Genomic DNA, 18,884 nt, shown 5'->3' on the forward strand with positions numbered 1-18,884 from the left:
GAACACTATTTTTACCTATGTATTTTTAGGTTTTTTTTTTTTTGGCTTTTGAAAGGTATTTTTATTGTGAGAAAGTAAGTAACTTTTTTTTTTTTAAATAACAAGAACAAATGAAATGATAATCAAACATGCTGTAGTTTTCAAAAATTTGTTTTTGTTTTAAAAATTCGGTTAAGAATTAAATGTCGTTCTAAGAAAAAGGTGAGAAACTTACCAAAGAGATTGTGAGGAAGTAAGTGTAAGTTTTAAAAATAGAAAATAAAAAACAAAATCATGACCAAGCAAGACCTTAATAAATCAATTTTTACTTTAATTGTTAATTGAACTTTAAACTCGAATAACTCGTGAAATTAATGATTTATACTATAAAAGGATGCTGCAAACTTGTTAAGAAGTGTTGGTTGATGAAGGTTTTTTTTTTCTTGAAATAATTGGATGTCGAAATTATAGTATGGTACATTTGGATTTGATAAAGTTATGGTGTAGCATATCTAGATATGATAGGACAAATTGAAGTAAGTTATGGCAATGATATATGATATGATAGGACAATATCTAATAATGCATAGCCAATAATAAGATGGCAAAAAGAGAGATTTGTATGCATTTTATAGAGCCACAATAAAGATAAAACTCATTCTTCCACATGTTGGAGTATACACAAAATATATAAAAGGCATAGGTTTAAATTTATTTTGGTTATGATTTGTTATATTTTGGTCTTTAAATTTTTAAAATATCTATTTTAGTTTTTGGATTTTTTATATTATTTATTTAGTCCCTGAATTTTGAAAAAATAACCGTTTTTGGTAATAGCTATATTATTACTATCTAGCTATTATTCACTTACACAATACTCGCCTTCAATCTATGTGGTTTGAATACATGCTCACGACAGCACTTGTTCAGAGTCACATTATCAAATTTTAAAAAAGAAACGTAAGGGCCGAAACAGGTTTTTTTTTTTTTTTTTAAGTTCATGAACAAAATAAAATGAACCTAAAAATTTAGGGACCAAAATGAGAGTTAAAGTTACTAAGTTTGTTGCAACATAATTCACCCCAAAAAAAAAAAAAAGAAAGGAAATGTAGTTGAGCATGTGTTATGCCTATAAACTTTCAAAAGTTTTATTTTTATTCATAACCTTTAAATTTGTTTCAAAACAATCCTTTCATCAAATTTTGTATTAAAATGAAGACGAAAATGTGATGTGGTGAAAGTGGTTAAAAAAAATAGAGATATATGTACACGTAGACATATGTGGCAGGTTTTAAATATGTCATTGAACTTTAGGTTAAGCTTCAATTACGTCCCAATCCTTGGTCGGTTATATTATAAAGTCCTATGTCTTTGTCAACGAGACCTACTCCTTGGGCGCAAGAGTTTGAAATTGTTTTGATTCACCTGATAATGAAACATAATTAAGGACCACTATTGCTGGATAAATTGCTTATCTTTGAAGATGAAAATTATCTTCCATCGTCAGTCAATCATTTTCTTTGTTGTTCTTCTACTCCCATGAACCCGCTTTCGACCGACCCAACTCTTTCCGTAGTTTTTCTCATATGAACATATTCTTTGTGAAACTTTCTCTCTTATCATTTCACTCTCCTTCAACTTTTGCTCATTAAAATTGTTGATTTTTACTAGTCCATGAGTTTTCTTACAATGTATGGCTTCCCCGCAATATCCAATAGAACTCTTTAACTCCCAATTTTTTTTTCTCCCTTGCAACTCAATGCCACATGTAACCTCCACCTTTACAACTTATGGTCATGTCATAGTCGCACAAGAGTCTTACCACAGGAATGCAAACATTTATCGTTAAGGGAGCTTGTGAGTAGTGGAGCTAGGAGACGAATATCCGAAATCGGAAGAAACAAACCTTGTGGGACCTAAAGAAAATCGTCGGCCTTTCTATTTATGGTCAAGTTTATGACGAGTACACTCCTTGAATGAAGAGTTGTACAGCTTTGACGAGATATCGAAAGAGAAGTACCATTCGAAGTGTGCCTGATAACTATTCGCGAAGTACCAATGCTTGGCGCTTCATAATCAATATACAACAGTTGGAGCTAAAAGAATAATGATTGTTTTGAAACAACTTTAAAGATTAAGAGTTAAAATGAAAATTACAAAACAAAGGACCATAATTGAAACATACCTTAAAGTTCAAGAGCATAATTGATACATGATATCTGTGCCCGTATGCTATTTTTACGATTCACTATCACGGCACATTTCTATCTTTATTTTAAATGAAAAGTGGATTGAATGGTTCTTTTGAAACAATTTTTTAAGGTTAAAGGGTAAAAATGAAACTTTTGAAAGTTCATATTTTTTGTGTACCACCTGATATGAATGCCCATAGGATTTTGAATTAGGATAAACTTTTATTTTCGACTTTTTATGTAATTTTTATTCTTTCTAATTTTACCCTTTATTGAACATATTGAGTAGGGATATTTCAATCATTTTGTTTTTTATTTTTATGATTTATGGTTTATTTGGAGGGGGATCTGAAGTCTGACGTTGTTTAAGAGATAAATCCATTTTAATGAAATTTTAGCCACCGAGGTTTTCCTTTCAAGTTTAGCCACGAAGCTTTCTTGAACCTATTGTTATTTCATGTTTATTTGAATCCGTGCCAAGAACGTTCAAGTATTGATCGATCATCCTATCTTGTGGAGTGTTCAACTCTTGTCGAGGGTTTTAGTGTTCGAGAACTAGGGGTTCAGTAACCAAAGAGTTCCTAATTCCTTTGATATAACCATCTCTTTTAATAATTCTCATTTGGGGTTGTTGCATGTATCTTAATGTTCTTATTTTAAAATTTCAGTTTATATATTTTCAGTTTTTTTAACTGAGTTCCTACATTTTCATTCTTGAGTATTGGTTTTAATTTATGATTTTTCTCTAAAATTTATGTTACAATTATTTCAGACCTAAGTTGTTTTTGTAACGTAGTCCGAAAAAATCTTTGTAAACTTCCAGAAGTAGTTAATTTAAGAAATAATTTTGGAGCATATTTTAATAGAGAAAAACAGAAGAAAAACAAAAGGGTTTTTAAAATCACATCTTTATTAACCATTTAATAAATCATCCAAAAATTTAGAAAAAATCACTACAGATTATCACAAAATCCAAAAATAAATTCCCAAACATCCTCATATTTAAAACATAATTTTTATTTTCAAAAAAACCAGTAAATGAATATGGAACACATGACAATTACAACACAGTCGTACCATCATTTAAGAATAATTTTTTAATTCTCTTTTTCCCAAATAATATACTTGTAATTAATTTTAAATTTCGCATTCATATATGTTAGCACTAGGAGCAAAAATTCCACGATTACAAGAATAGCAAAAATCGTCAATCTAACTACAACTTAAATGATTAAATATCAACTTTTAAATTATACGTTAGAATTCTGACCGTCTATTTGCAATGTAATATTAAAAATTAAAAGGCAAAAAGATATAAGACAAAAGAAAAAAACACAATAATAATAGATACTATATCAATGAAGAACAAAGAAAAAAAAAACCCTCGAATTCATGATACAGATATTCACAGATCGCAGCTTCTGCAGCAAGCAAAATTTTTTCTTTTCTTTTCTTTTTTTTTTTGAAAAACACTGTTTTTTGTTCTCTTCCTATAATTCCATTTTTCCAATACACATTCTTATGCAATCAAATTCCAATTGAAAATTAAACAACTAAAAAAATGTAATCATCATTGGAATTCGGCTTACCATTTGGATTTACATATTACCATTTTCATCTACTGATGATGACTCGGACGCTGAGTCATCTGTTGTCGAGTTGGAAATCGCCTCTGATTGGCTGCTGTTTTCGCTGTCCGAACTCACCGATGCCTTGTCATCGCCACGTTGTTTCAAGAACCAGTACATTATACTTGCAGTCAATGTGAGGATCATCTTTTGATTCACCTGATGGTAGAGATAAAACAAAAATTTGAACATTAATAAGTTGTTAAGGAGGTTAGAATTTTATTTCAATTTTGGTGCCTGTAGTTTTTAAAATTTTATTATAAAGTTTATAATTTGGTTAAAACTCTCAAAACGTCTATGTCATTATCTATTTTCGTTCATGACACAGTTTTAGCCGTGACAAAGAGAAAATTTGTGTAACAAGCCTACACCCTCGCTCTAAAAAATAATAATAAATAAATAAATACTTGGGACTTCTTTAGTAGCTGTTCCTATTTTTTGTTTTTCATTTTCAAAAATATTTTTAAAATTGGATAAAAATTTTGGGAACAACAAAATAAGTTGCTTGTTTTCCATTCATGTTTCTAATTTTCTTCAAAACATAGATAAAAGTATTTATTTTTTCATTTTTAACTTATAAAATGCATAATAAATATGAAAAAAAATTAATATAACATAAAAAGTTTTAATATTTAATTTTTACTTCTTTCCATTTAAAATTTTAGAGAATAAAAAAAAAGAAATAGTTACCAAATATGTTCCATTTATTTTTTCAATAAAAAAGAAAGAACAAGAAACCGTTGTCAAACACAATTTTATTTTTCTTGATTGAAAAACAGAAAAAGAGAAATAAGAAACAGAAATGAGAATAAAAAACAAAAAACAAGAAACGAGAGACCAAAAACAATAAATATGAATATTATCAAACGGACCTTAATTTTCTCTATATTTTATCCGGCTAAAATTTTAATAGAGTCAACCAATATAACCTTTCATATATACCTTATATCAAAGGTAAACTCATCCGACAAATTAGTTAAAATTAGAAGAACCAAACTTGAAACCAAACTTGAAATTTACCCTAATATACATCATAATATTGTAAATATAGTAAATTTTCGTTTCATCTTTCATTTGACCATTGTTGAATTTATGAATGTAGATATTAAAAATTAGGTAGAGAAAAAAAAAAGGAAAAAAAGTTGTGTTAAAAGTTTGGGGAAGTACCTCAGTGATGTCTTCGGGAAGCAGAAAGATGGAACATCCAAGCTTTCTTGCAATGCTAATGATGTAGGTTGCGTTCATCTTTTTCTCCTCGTCTATGATTACAGCAACACAGCAAACAATTAGAAAATCTGTAGACACGTGGGGGTGGGGGTGGGGATGTCTTTTCTTTTAAAATTTATTAAAACAATGTTTCACATTTAAGTTTTATCCTCTGAATTTGAAGAGTGTTGATAATAAACAAGTTCATGTGACCTGTTTTTGTTTCATCCTAATTACTTTTCTTTACTTTGAAAAAATAAATTGTTTTTTAGTAGTTTATTTGTTTTAGATTTAAGTTAAAATATTATTTTGGTCTTTGGTTCATTGGTTACTGTACTTTCAACTTTGATTCATTTATTTTCAAAATATTTATTTGAATTCCTGTACTTTTAAAAAGTAACCATTTTGATCCTTATTTGCAAAATCTTAAAACAAATCTACACATAACGGAAACTCTTTAATATAAAATAATTGTTACCTTTCAATAAATAATTGAGTGTATTGTCATGTTGAAATTATCGTAGACAAAACGAGATTAAAAATAAAATTGAGGGACTAAAATGATCGATTTTTAAAAGTGCAAGAACAAAAATGAACATTGTAAATACAGAAACTAAAATGAACCAAGGTAGAACCAAAATGAAAATGTTGAAAGTAAAAAATGAAAATGAATCAAAGTTATTAGTATAGAGAACAAAATAATATTTTAACCTAGAATTTGCATATCTCAAACATATAAATATTTCTCTTTTTTATTTTTTTGTTTTTAGTTTTTTGAGAAATATAAGCATCTGATAACTATTCATGTTTCTCGCTCATCTTTTAAAACGTTTTCAAAATATGGTATGAAACAATCAAATCAAATTTGTTGTTTTTTGTTTTCATTTCTAGTGTTTTTCCAAAACATAGATAAAATATATTTTATCATTCTTTAACTTGTAAAATATATAATAAATAGAAGATAAAAATTTTGAATATTTAATTTAAAAGATTAGTTTTTATATAAAAAATTACTTTTTAAATTTAAAATTTAAGAGCATAAAAAACAAAAAATATTTATCAAACATATTTTTTGTTTTTTAACAAAAAAATAATTATCAAATACAACCCACTTGCTATTTACTAAAAAAAAAGGAAAGAAGAAAAAAAAAACAAGAAACAGGAAACAGTATGTATCAAATGAGTACAACAATTTTCAAAGTTTAGGGCAAGATTTGAAGGTTGTTTTTTGAGTAAGATTTGAAGTATTTCATAAGAAAAAGAAACGGAAATAAGAAAAGATTCCTCGGCGAAAACGGAAATAAGAAAAAGGGAAAATAGTTTAATATTATATGAGATGCGAAATAATTTAGCAAGTAAGAAGGCGCATCACAAAAGCATACCGGTGACTCCTTTGGTAACAAGACTCCAATTGACAACTCTAGGCTCCACGGAACTAAGAAGCTCCAGGAAAAATGTTCCATTCGACAAACTTTTGTCCTGTAGATAATATAAGTCGTTAGGAAGTATCAATTGCAGCCTTAAAATTACAATATCATTCACTTTGGTTCAGGATAAAAGATTTGGCGGTTAGTGACGACAATTAAGGTTTAAATCTTAGCCTCAATTTTTAAATGTTATATTCTAATCTCAATGTTCTTATAGTTAATCTAACTAATTGTTCAATAAAAATTCAAATCCATTTTGAAAAATCACCTTGAGCATAGTTTAATTGGTTAAGGCACATATCTCCGACCAAAATATCAACCCCACATTTTATGATTAAAGAAAATTCATTTTGAAACCTAATACCTAACATACTATATATACTACATATTGGCCGTAGGATTTGTTCGAAGAGACATTAATTAAAAGATAAATGAATAAAAAATATGTTCATGCTGAGTTTTTATTAAGCAATTAATAAAAGGGATTACAAAATATTTGAAAGTTTAAGTTAAAATACTATTTTGATCCTGTATTTTCAGCCTTGATCTTAGTCCATGTAGTTTGAAATGATTCATTTTGATTCATGTATTTTTAAAAAATGACTATTTCAGTTCTTCTTTACACAATTTTAACACAAATTTTACACATAACATAAATTTTTAATATAGAGTAATGTTTACATTTTAAGACATATATTGATTATAATGTCGGGTTGAAATTGTGATAGAAAAATGAGATTAAAAATAAAGTTAAGGGACCAAAATAGCAAGGACAAAAAATGAACCTTTTGAAAGTATATGGACTAAAATGAACCAAAACGAAAACCACGTAGATAAAAATGAACCAAAACTAAAAGTACAAGAACTAAACTATAGTATTTCAAACGAAGTCCTTTAAACAAATTTTAAAAACTAAAATATGGTAAGAAAAATCCCAAAGTTTAAAGACAGAATGTGCACTTGTAAGGAAATAGTTAGAACTTTGCATAAAAAGCTCTAATTAACAAGAACCTCAATCTAACGTGACTTAAATAAATAAAAATAAATAAATAAATAAAACAGAGAGTTATAAAAGAAGCAGTACCTTATAGCTATCCATGCGACACTGGCTCCCAGAGCTTCTCACTTTGCTATTTGCCCATTGCAAAATATCAGCATCAGTGATTTCCTTTCCAAAGGAGTGAAATCTTAAATTTTTTAAAAGTTGAAGGATGTTGTATCGCATCAGTTGCCACAAATAAGCTGAAAAGAAACCTTCACCTGAGTAACTAAAATCATCTTTAGTAATAATTTCTGGGTAACAAGTGACGAAATTGACTGGCTTACCCAATATCAGTTTTTTATTCCCTTGCACAATATCATTTCCAGCAATATTAACCAGAGAGAACTTCAATTGTTTCCCTATTTTGACCACTTGGTTGCAGTTCTCTACTTTTCTAAATGGCATTTTAATTGGAGGCTTATTTGCAATCTTCCAATTAACAATTCCTGGGGACACCTTGTCCAGCGTCTCAAGAAGAACCCACCTGAAAAATAAAGGGAAAAAAATCATTTCCTTCGCAGTTAATCTTATCTATCAGTTTATAAACATAGACACAAGAACAATTCCAATTCTATAAAGCACTTCTCGACAAAACTGAATACTATTTAGCGGTTAAAACATAATAATGCAGGAAAATATAAAATCATTTTTACCCATTCCTAAGATCCTCAAAGACATTATTGATATAAGTTGAAAGCCCCATGCTATTTATCCATAAACGGAATGCTCTCTCTTCCCTGGAAATTTGGGCGTCGTCTGGCATTGTCTCTAGAAAAGATATCTGCTTCGTTTGCGTAGACAGCCCATTCCTAAAAAGTATTGTAAATGGCATTAACAACTTCAACAATAATAAGCAGGGGACAAGAAGGTACAAAGAGCATGTGATATGAAAAACAAACAAACAAACAAGTGAATAGTTCACAGGACAGTCACTTAATGGCATCAAATATTTAAAGATGTACTGGAATCCTAGTTACAGATCATTTTTACACAGAATTTGGTTATTTTCCACTTATCTCAAAATTCAAGCAATCCACGAACTCGTATGTACCAACAAAATGCATGTGCATTTAGTTGTATATCCATAGATAAATAGTTGCATATTCTTTTTGTTGGTTTATATGCAGGTTAGAACGTAACTTCACATTCATGTCTATGTTTATAGGTCTATTTTGCAGAACAAGCACATAGGTTAACACAGACAAACTAGGAGGGGCTTTCACAGTTGTAGTATGGAACAAAAATAGAGGATATAAATATTAAGGATGGGTTTCCACCAGAGAAAATAGTCCGTAGAACTGGATTGTAGGAAATATGAACCAAGTGCAGCTCAGCTCAAGAAGTAGATTCTTTCTCACCTATGTTGAAAGATATGAGCAACGAAAGCGAGATTCAAATTTGGTGAACCCTCCACAATATCTCTTGCCGTGAGATATCTTTTGCAGCCCATCTTATCTGCATGTTCAAGAACCAACTTTGCTCGTTCTAAAGGATCTTTAACTGTAAATGTCGATGGATTACTGTGCTCAGGTGCAAGAACTTTTAAAAGGTAAGCATATGCTTCTGCATCCTGCAGGGCAAATATCTCAAGTGTTCAAAAAATGAAAAAATATCTAAAGGAGGAAAATCAGAATACACACTATGGAGAACATGATTTACATATTTTTGGTAAGTTAGAATTAGGAGATTCAGCTTGTATTAATAATAATATATTTGTGCATACAATTTCAGCATTTAAATGTGAACATAGTAGAAACTTTTATGTTTGACTATCCTATTAGAATATGGTAATACAAAATGCGAACTTCTTTATCAGCACAAAGTACAAGTCGTCCAACATAGATACTGATTTCTATTTGAAAGATAACTGTACGAGTTATGCATAGGAGCTAAAAACTTACAGCAGTGTCAACTTCGAAATTTGTAAGTGTAGATCAAGTATCCAAGTTAGATCAGTAATATAGGAAAGGAGAAAAGATAAGCTAATCTTGAAATAAGAAAGATATGTAAACCAAAAAGCACCAATTCTACCTTTATGTCAGAAGAGAAGTTCGTTACTATCTTTTTGTATCCTCCTTTCCTTAGTTGAAAATTCATCCACCTCAATAAGATCTTTTCTGGCGGTAGACTCATCAACTCCTCCACATCCTGGCAGTTAGAGAATTTGATGTCTCTCAAATAAATCTTTTTACTGTTAAAAATTTTGTAAAATATGTGACAAAGCATATATAATCAAAATATGATCATTACCTTACTATCATCAACCAACTCCACCAACTGAGGTGTCTTTTTCAGGTTGAGATCTGCCAATAATTGTATCTGGTACAATAACGATTACGACAAGTGAATTAATCTAAATATAAATCACGATATTTATGCACCATGTTTGACATAGAAAAGTAATTTTAATTGATCTATTGTTAGAGACTGTAAAACAACATAATGTTAAAAGAATATCGTAGTATTTTACCTTAATGATCTGAGATATAAGTCCCAGTACAAGATGCCGCTGCAAATAAAAACAGATGATTTAGAACCCATTGTGATTAGTAAAGTTGTAAAGATTACTTGGCATTCTGAAATTGATGAAATGGTGCAAAGACAAGAACATGGTTAGACAAAGTTAATAAATAAATTGGAAAAGGATTTATGTTGATGATTACAGAATACTACTTCAAAATAACTTAGACGAATGTAGTCTCCAGAAATCTTCTGATCACTCTTGAGCAATTTGATTATTTTAGGACATGATTAATACATTAGATAATGAATTGTTTAGATTTGCATCAGATAATTCACTACGTTGCAGTTCCATTTTTGAAAGAGACACTTCAGCCAGAAGACTGAAGGACCAATGGTTATTTTTAGTGTCTAAAATGTTAAAAGGAGTCGCAAGAAATAAAGAACAGAGTGGCGTACAGTGGGAGATAAACAGTACTACAATTAGAACTAGCAGGGAGTAACCTATATAAATGGCCAAGCATTTGAACTTTTTCATAGTAAATTAACTTGAAAAAGAAAAAAAACAATCAGAAAATTGAAAAGAACCGCGTCATTTTGTCTCTGCCAATTTAATTAATTACATGCCAACTCTTGTTAAACCCTATCAGCTTTAAGTTATGTAATATCATTTGCAACCAATTTCTTCTAAAAATTCTGTAAACCAATATCATAGGCTTTAAGGAGTCACTTTTTTTTTCCGAAGATACTCACGAATTGAATGTATGGAAAATTGAGTAGATGTAAGATAATAATGTCTCAAAGGGAAGATATAAGAAATAAACTTCTTGACTCTGTTTATTCTGATAGCAGAGAGAGAAATATGCATACCCTTCCTTCAATAAAATCCTGTGTTCCAATATTTACTACGGTGCACCCAATGGCCTTGGCAGAGTTGAGGCAAAGTGTATGATTTTCATTTCTTTCCCAAGGATTGAGCACAGCCTTCGTATTGATTGCACGATCATCAATAGTTCCAGGAACCGCCACGTTGATTAGTTTACTGTTTCCACGAATAACAGAATTTGTCGTTGTAATCAAATCCAATCAAATTAAGAATAAAGGTGATCGAAAAGTAAAGTAAACAAGAAAGAAAACTTACCAGAGAAGAACTCCGTCCTTTGCAATCTCGAATAGATTATTTGTGGAAGGGTCTATCGGAAGGTATCTCTTAAGAAATTTATCTTGTGAAAGGTAATTGTTGATATGTGCAACATAAGACGCCTTCTCCGATTCGCTAATCGTATGAAGCAGTGTAGTGGTGGCGGCCTTGAGAAATGCCGATGAATTTTTCGCACCACTTCCAGTTCTAGCACTAGCATGAGCTTGCAATTTCAGATAAATCTGCAACGTTCACAACAAGTGATACATCAGAATTTACGTTTCTTTCTTTTCAACATCTTCGTCGAGAAAATAAACAAAACCGAGATCGATCGGCCTCTCCGCACCTCTCTCTCAAATCAGATTAAAGAAAAGCAGAAGAGAACATACTTTAAGGAAGAACTCGTAATCGACTTCATCATCCTGATTCTGATACAAATCTTGAATAAAGGAAGCTCTCTCTTGCTCCGTAAGATTCTCTCCCACAACTTTAAGCCTGGACATCTTGGAAGGCAAGTCTCGGAGCGCAAGCCTCCCGTTCTCTCTCTTCATACTCAAGAACTGTCCACACAACCAAAAAAAATCCACAAAATCAAACTAGATCGAAATTCCAATTCCAACAACAACACACTGAAAGAAACAAACAGCAAAACGAAATCAAGAACGCCGCAGCCTCCACAGTGCAGACATTGATGAAACGAAAAAGAGAAGGAAGGATGAAGTAAAGTTACAACTTACATGAGAGTTGAGGCTGCGGAGCTCGACTTGAGTGAACTGGTTGTGGAGAGATGGATCTGAGACGAGAATGCCAACGTAGGCGGCCATGGCGGCGATTGTTGAGGTTGGGAATCGGGAATCGGAGAAGGAAAAATGGGGATTGCGAGTGTTCTTCAGGGGAAGAAGATGATGATCAATGGTGGTAGGCCAAAGGGGGATAGTTAGGACGGTGTTTCGAGCTGTCAGAATTTCAAAGTTTGTTCGGTGAGAGAAGAGAGAGAAACAATTCAAATAATGACTGCACTCTCCCCTTCTTCCTCTTTCTCTCTCTAAAGCTACAAAGAGAAGTGAGCGTTGCACTCAATTTGGGGCCACTGTTGTCGTTTAGATTTAAAAAAAAAAAAGGGCCTTTTATTGTTATGACGAAAATGTCCTAAACGTCGATAAAAATATTGATAGATCAGGTATTTCTGAAAATATTATAAAAGTAAAAATTGGTAACAAATTAACCTTTACTGTTTAAAATAAGTTTAAAATGATTAATTAACATTTGGGTGATGTTTTGGTGATATTTTTTATATTTTATAGATTTTTTCACAATAATATAAAAATATTAATTTATTTCTAATATCATGTCAAATCTACGGATACATTGAAATATCTATAAAATTTGACATGGGACGAAAATTAAATACTCCCCCAGCCTCCAGTTTTGACGTCTCCATTTTGTAAGAGTTTTTTTTAGAAATTTATTTGTTATAATTCTTGACTCTAGTTTTGTTTTTTTATTTTTGAATAAATACTTCTTTTGTTGTTAGTTTTTCCAAGAGAGGGCTTTTTTCTTAGTCTTAAGTTTTAATAATTTCACTATTTTGAATCTCTCCCTGAAATTTGAGGGTTGTTGTTAAGGGTGAAACTAAAAGTATACATGTGACTCTCCCACCTTAAAAAACATGTCTAAGCTTAAGTTTGGAGGTAGTGAAGATGATCCAAATGTGCATAGGGTGGAGTTCAATTGGGCTCTGACCAGGAAGAAGATTATACTTTGACGAAAGTATTGGGATTGGTGAAGTCAAATCGACGTTAGAACGAGTCAGAATCGAGTCGGGATGAAGCAGGAATGGAAAAGGATCAAGGAAGTGGAGATGCTGGTCGAGGAGGCAGTGCCATGACACTGTCATGAAGGCGGGCGTGCCAATTTTATTCCATTTGTAGCGCCATGGCGCTGTAGCGATGGCTTATAAATATTGCAATTTCAGTTTTAGGTTTTTTGAGCCGTCTGAGCTGTTCTAAACTGTTTTGAGAGTATTTTTGTGGCAGATTTCAAAAAGAGGCATGAGGTATTGGCAAAAGCATGGGGGTAAACCAAGATCAACGTATTCAGGATAATTAGATCTTGATTCTATTGTGAGTTTTTAATTCTTGTACATAAGTAAGTATAGTATGTTATAATACTTAGAAGCTAGATAACTTTTGTTGGGACCTCTAAATGGTGAATATTTGGGGAGATATTTGAGTGCTTGTACCAATCTCATATTAGTGGAACCTGTACCTGAGCAGAAGACTGAATGTAGTCATTGTTGGGTGAACTAGTATAAAATTCTTTGTGTCGGTATTACTTTCTCTTTAATCTCCTATTGTCTGCGATTGATTTGATTTACTAGATATAACTGTTGAAGGGGAAATTGTTAGAATCTTAATTTCCCAACAGAAATATCTCCTGAAAACGGGTAAAATGTCACTTTTGTTGGCAGAGGATTTAGTAACATTCAATAAAAGATAGGTTGAATGGCAAGAACGAATTAATGTCATAATAGTATAGTGACGTATCTTAATGCTCTCCTCATAAAAGACGAAGTCCCACTTTCTCAAAGGTACACAATCTCTATACACTTTACTAAGCTAAGCTTGACCCTAGACCTGAAGAAGATGAGTCCCAAAATAAAAATGTCTAAAATTTTATGGAAAACAAAATATCTATGTGGATCTTGCCAACATGCCCTAGCTAGGCTGCTAGAGGGTACCTAGTGTTCAAGTACTTGGTAGCTTGAGAATCGAGTCAGTGGTGATGTTTTTATTTTTTGTTTTTTGTTTTAAATTTTATTAAGAAACATAAATATTTGACAACTATTTATATTTTTTTGTTTCTCAATTTTAAAATCTTTCTTAAAATTGTACAGAAATTTTATAAACAACAAAAACAAATTTTTTATTTCTTGTTTTTATTTTCCATTTGTTCCAAAATTTTGTTTTATCACTCTTGATGTTAGGACCATATAATTCTATTTTTCTTCATTAAAAATTAGAAAACGAGAATGTTACAAAACAGATCCTACCTAAACAAGTCGTATAGCCTAATTATCAAATGAGAAGGCACTTAAGTTGGTAGGTTATAGTCCAACCGATTGGAAAATTAAGGACATGTTTGGCATGTAATCCAACAATCTGCATTCTATTTTGTGTTATCAGATTTAATAATCAAATAAGTTGGGCGAATATGTGTTTGACACTTTTTTTAAACAATTCCAACTCTATAATTGAAATAGCGAAAATTTTGAAAACAATTTTTATGTTCTCAATAGTTTCAGATTTTGAATTCGAAATTTTGAAATCCATGCAAAATTGCATTAAAAATGATAAGAACTTTTGATAAATACAATATTTCATGTTATAATCTCATTTTATTATTTTTTTACTTTTTTTAGATAAATTTTTTAATTAAAACATGTATAATATAATATATTCTAAATTCTATAATATTGTAAAACAATAATCCTACAAAATTTATAACAAAAGTAATAATAGATTATTTTAGATTGAACAAAAAATTTAATTAGTAACTATTCTAGTTTACAAATATATTACTAAACACATTCAATGTTTTAGATTGAGATTCAATTTCCAAATCTGGTACCAAATAATTGAAAATAAGAAATACAACTCTATTTAAATTGAATCTCTTGTTTTCTAATTTTTATTTCCTAATCAACAACCAAACACACTCTAAGAAATTTTGGTGATCGATCATTTCGAGACTCAAATATAAGTGAGGTCCATTTTATATTTTGAATGGGTTTTAGTAGATACATTTTGATGTATGTATTCACTTGCTCAAAATGATATACAAGTGAACCATAAATTAAAGGTTGAAATTTCACACCAAATGGAATTTTTAATCATTTTAATTGCCAACAAAAACATTTTAATTTTGTAAGCACTATTTCACACCTACATAAAAGGACTTTTTATATATCCCTTCTTCAACAATTCTGTCTCTTATCATTACAATAAAATTATTCTTTAGTGTCAGTTTTTAGCCGATATCATATATATATGTATATACACGATGTCAGTTCTGCAACCGACATTAATTCTAGTATCATTGTAGCCTTCGATGTCGATTACTAAACAATATCGATTATAAACCGATATCAATTATCCAATATGAATAAACATGCTTAAGCTACTAGAACTTCTAGCCAATTTTGTAGTTATATTGTTATGTTATTTGATTTCCATGTTTTTATAACATGATCATGTGCTTTGTCTGGCATGATTGTACATTGTTGTTGTTATATTATTATTCACGTAATTTTCCTTATTAAATTTCCATATTTATGGATTGTAGCAAGAACAATAAGAGACCAGGTTACCTGATCAAGGTGGATTGTAGCAGCTTGATCAGGCGAGCGAGGCACTTGGATCACTAGGTCAAACTTCGATTAGGTGAGATCAAAAGCCACCGAACTCAAATGGATCATAGTCTATCTAAATACTAAAACATGCTTGAGGGTTATGATAAGGTCACATTGTAAACCTAAAAACGTGTCAAACAACGTTATTAGTACCGTGTGTTTTTGTATACTCAACCTCTTCTAATCTTCATATTATAGGAAAGATGAAGAAAATATCGATGTAAATTCTTTAGATACCAAACTTAAAGACTCAAACTAATTAACTTGAGGGGTATTTAGTGGTAAATATCACACCAAAGGAGAGAGATAATTCAATAAAATAATATATGTTAAGGATCCCATGTTGGAAAAAAAAAACGAAGTTTACACAAATTTATGATAGACATTGGTTACTCTTCTTATTGTCTATTGGTTTTGAGATGGAACCCCATAAAAACTGATATGGTATCAGAACCCAGAAGCTCAACGAGCATTCACCATCAGAACATGAAATCCCACGAATATTGATAATATATAAAATAATTTGTAAAAATAACCTATTGTGATCAATTATTAAGAGAAATAGTTCAAAAATGTTATTAAAATTATTAATTTTCTCTCTCATAGGAATTATTATTGTGAAAAGGATAGCATAAGCACTATCAATGGCCAAGAACTCTCTTGTAAAGAAATTAATAATTGAAAGATTTAAAATATATATTATTGATAACAAAAAAAGGTAAATAATGAGCGAGGACAATAAAAAGGCACACTTGTCTATTTTCTTTGACACTCTCTCACTCTTAATCATATTGCAAAGTACATTTTATAATATACTTAAATTTAGAGAGAGAGAACTTCTAAAGTAAAGAAATTAATAATTGGAAAACCCAATGGCAAACATGATTTCCTCATAAAATTTGAAAACTTAAAATTAAAAAATAAAAACTTTCTTATTTCTCATATTTAATTAAAAAAAAGGTGCATTTGGTGGCATTAAGTTTAGCTAACTTGGGTAACGAGATTTTTTTTTTCAAATTTTCTAAAACATTAATAAAAGGATTACATAATTCACTCGTAAATTGACTGTGTAACATTTTTTTTTTCTTTTTAGACACCAACTCCGTGCGCCTGTCTGATTCCTTCTCAATTTATTCTAACTCTTTGGATTAATGAGTGATCCATGATGGTTGTCTGTACAATATTTTAAAATTAAAATGTTATAAAATTTTAATTTATTCGTAAAAATAGAGTTTAAGTACCACTTACATTTTATTTGTTTAAAATTTTAGAGAATCTTAAATAATAAAAAAAAAACTACATTACTAAATAAAATTTTCTTTTATTTTCTAAAAGAATATAAAACAATAATAAAAAAAAAACACTGCGATAGTGAAACTTTCTTCTTTTTTACTTTTCTATCTTTATTCTCAAATATTGTTTTCTATAATATACTTCATAGCGATTTCATAACTTCTTAGAAGGCTTTGAAAAAAAATAATAAAGCAAAAATAATTTGCTCTTTGGACTTTTTAATGCTAAATATATATGGTTTAGTTTTGAGGGTGTATTTGCAATTTGGTCTCTAATCTTTTCAAAGAACTGTAAAAATAGAGAATTAGCAAACTACCTATATTTATATATTTTTAATAAATAAATAAATATACTAAACCTATACCCACCGTATCATTTCTCCTTTTTAATGAAGAAATAAAATCCTATACCTAGACTCAAATATTAGACCCTAAATAATATATATTAAAATATAATAATAGAGGTAATAGAATCTCATTGAAGGTAAATTTAAAAGGTCAGAATGCAAAAGATTTTCCTATCACACGTAATTAATTTTTCCTTTAATTATAATTCATACTAGAATTTCAAGAGTCTTAGAATTTCAAAAGCTTTATAACTTCTTATCATCTGCTACTATAAAAATATGCTTTCTTCCACCATATTTTTCACAACACTTATAGTTTCACTACTTTATTCTTAGTTCTCTCAAAACATCTCTCAAAGATTATTCAATCTTGGAAACTTTTTGAGATGTTTGTGGTATATTCATCAAGAGTTGCAAGAGATGCATATTCATCAAGTTGCAATGGATATACGTGTCAAATATATATATCTCGAATACTTGGCTTGCGACTTCACCGTTCCACAATTTCATAAAGTTCAATAATAGTATTTGTCAACCAATTATCAAGAGTGAAGATATCTACTCTAAAAGATTAGTGTATAGTTAGCATTTATATTTTCTTTTGTTACTATTATATTTTTTATTGTTCTTTTATAATTAGTATATTTTTTTTAATTTAGAATGCTTTTCATTTGAGCAATTTTATTTTACAAGCTCATGTTCTTATTGTTGAAAAAAAATGTAATACATCAAAATGTGTTAATTAATTGAATAGTAAATTTATAAATTAATTATCAACAATAACTTGAATGAAATCTTAAAATGTGAGATACAAAATTTTTAGTCATTTCATCATTTATCAAAGAATGACTCTGGTTATCAAATGATTGAACAACCGGGAGTAATTTACTTACGATACCCCCGACACGAGCACGGACGTTTCGTGAAACGCGTTCGCGGGTCGTTTGATGTTTTAGGCATCGACAATGATCCTTCCGCAGGGCGCGACTATGCATGCCAGGCTATTTCTCATCTTCGAAAGGCAACCTTACTATGTCTGGACCTGGTAAGTTTCCCCGTGTTGAGTCAAATTAAGCCGCGTTCTTGATTAATGAAAACATCCTTGGCAAATGCTTTCGCAGTTGTTCGTCTTTCATAAATCCAAGGTTTCCGTAGGTGAACCTGCGGAAGGATCATTGTCGATGCCTAAAACATCAAACGACCCGCGAACGCGTTTCATAATAATATAATATAATTTAAATAAATTTAATCATGATATTATATTCAGTCAATAAATTAATTTGATCTCAAGTTAAAAAGTTCAGTAAAATTCGTTAAAAATGGCATGAGATAATTAATTTAAGATATTTTATATATTTTCACTTTCAACATATTTATTACTAATTTATTATTTTTAATCTCATATTTTTATAATTTTACTAATTAAGAATAATAAAATAGATTTATTACTTTGCAATATATAAGCAAACTAATGAAATTTTTATAAATTTAAAGTATATATTAATTTTATTATTATAATATAAAATAAAGTAAAAGAAAAAAAAAAGGTATGCCTTAAGAGTTAAATATGAGAAGTTTTATTTACCTACATTAATTTAATAATTATTACTTTTAATTATATTATATTTCATCTTAAAATAACAAGAATGTTAAAAATCTCAAACCAATACGATGAAATTTAATCTAAAACTACAAAGAATCTTGAAATCTAAAAGAATTATAATTTACATATATACAAACTTATAAATATACAGATCTA

At 29.8% G+C, this 18,884-nt stretch overlaps 1 protein-coding gene across 2 annotated transcripts; it reads right to left on the reverse strand.

Annotated features, from left to right (window-relative positions):
- Positions 1-3,500: 3,500 nt before the first annotated feature.
- On the reverse strand, positions 3,501-12,135 carry LOC111023066 (Actin binding Calponin homology (CH) domain-containing protein). 2 transcript variants are annotated; one of them, XM_022300403.2, is made up of 14 exons: positions 11,813-12,135; positions 11,465-11,635; positions 11,076-11,317; positions 10,805-10,976; positions 9,945-9,983; positions 9,725-9,793; positions 9,506-9,622; positions 8,833-9,044; positions 8,128-8,283; positions 7,759-7,958; positions 7,517-7,692; positions 6,388-6,484; positions 4,967-5,058; positions 3,501-3,958 (listed from the first exon to the last, which is right to left on the reverse strand). In XM_022300403.2, the coding sequence occupies exons 1-14, from the start codon at positions 11,897-11,899 to the stop codon at positions 3,770-3,772; spliced, it is 2,019 nt and encodes a 672-aa protein (XP_022156095.1). In that variant the 5' UTR covers positions 11,900-12,135; the 3' UTR covers positions 3,501-3,769. The 2 variants fall into 2 exon arrangements, with proteins under 2 accessions (XP_022156095.1, XP_022156096.1); XM_022300404.2 differs by having other exon boundaries at positions 7,517-7,674; positions 11,813-12,133.
- Between the last annotated feature and the right edge of the window lie 6,749 nt (positions 12,136-18,884).

Source organism: Momordica charantia (assembly GCF_013281855.1).
Source record: "Momordica charantia cultivar OHB3-1 chromosome 9 unlocalized genomic scaffold, Mcharantia_2.0 BLBB01000009.1, whole genome shotgun sequence".
In the NCBI taxonomy this organism is placed as follows: Eukaryota; Viridiplantae; Streptophyta; class Magnoliopsida; order Cucurbitales; family Cucurbitaceae; genus Momordica; species Momordica charantia.

Excerpts from the sequence above, each read along its gene's own strand:
- LOC111023066 (XM_022300403.2), bottom strand. The coding sequence starts at position 11,899 with ATGGCCGCCTACGTTGGCATTCTCGTCTCAGATCCATCTCTCCACAAC. Across the intron at positions 11,318-11,464 it reads ATTACGAGTTCTTCCTTAAA|ATTTATCTGAAATTGCAAGC; the intron begins GTATGTTCTCTT and ends TGAACGTTGCAG. Across the intron at positions 7,693-7,758 it reads GAATAAAAAACTGATATTGG|GTGAAGGTTTCTTTTCAGCT; the intron begins GTAAGCCAGTCA and ends TTAGTTACTCAG.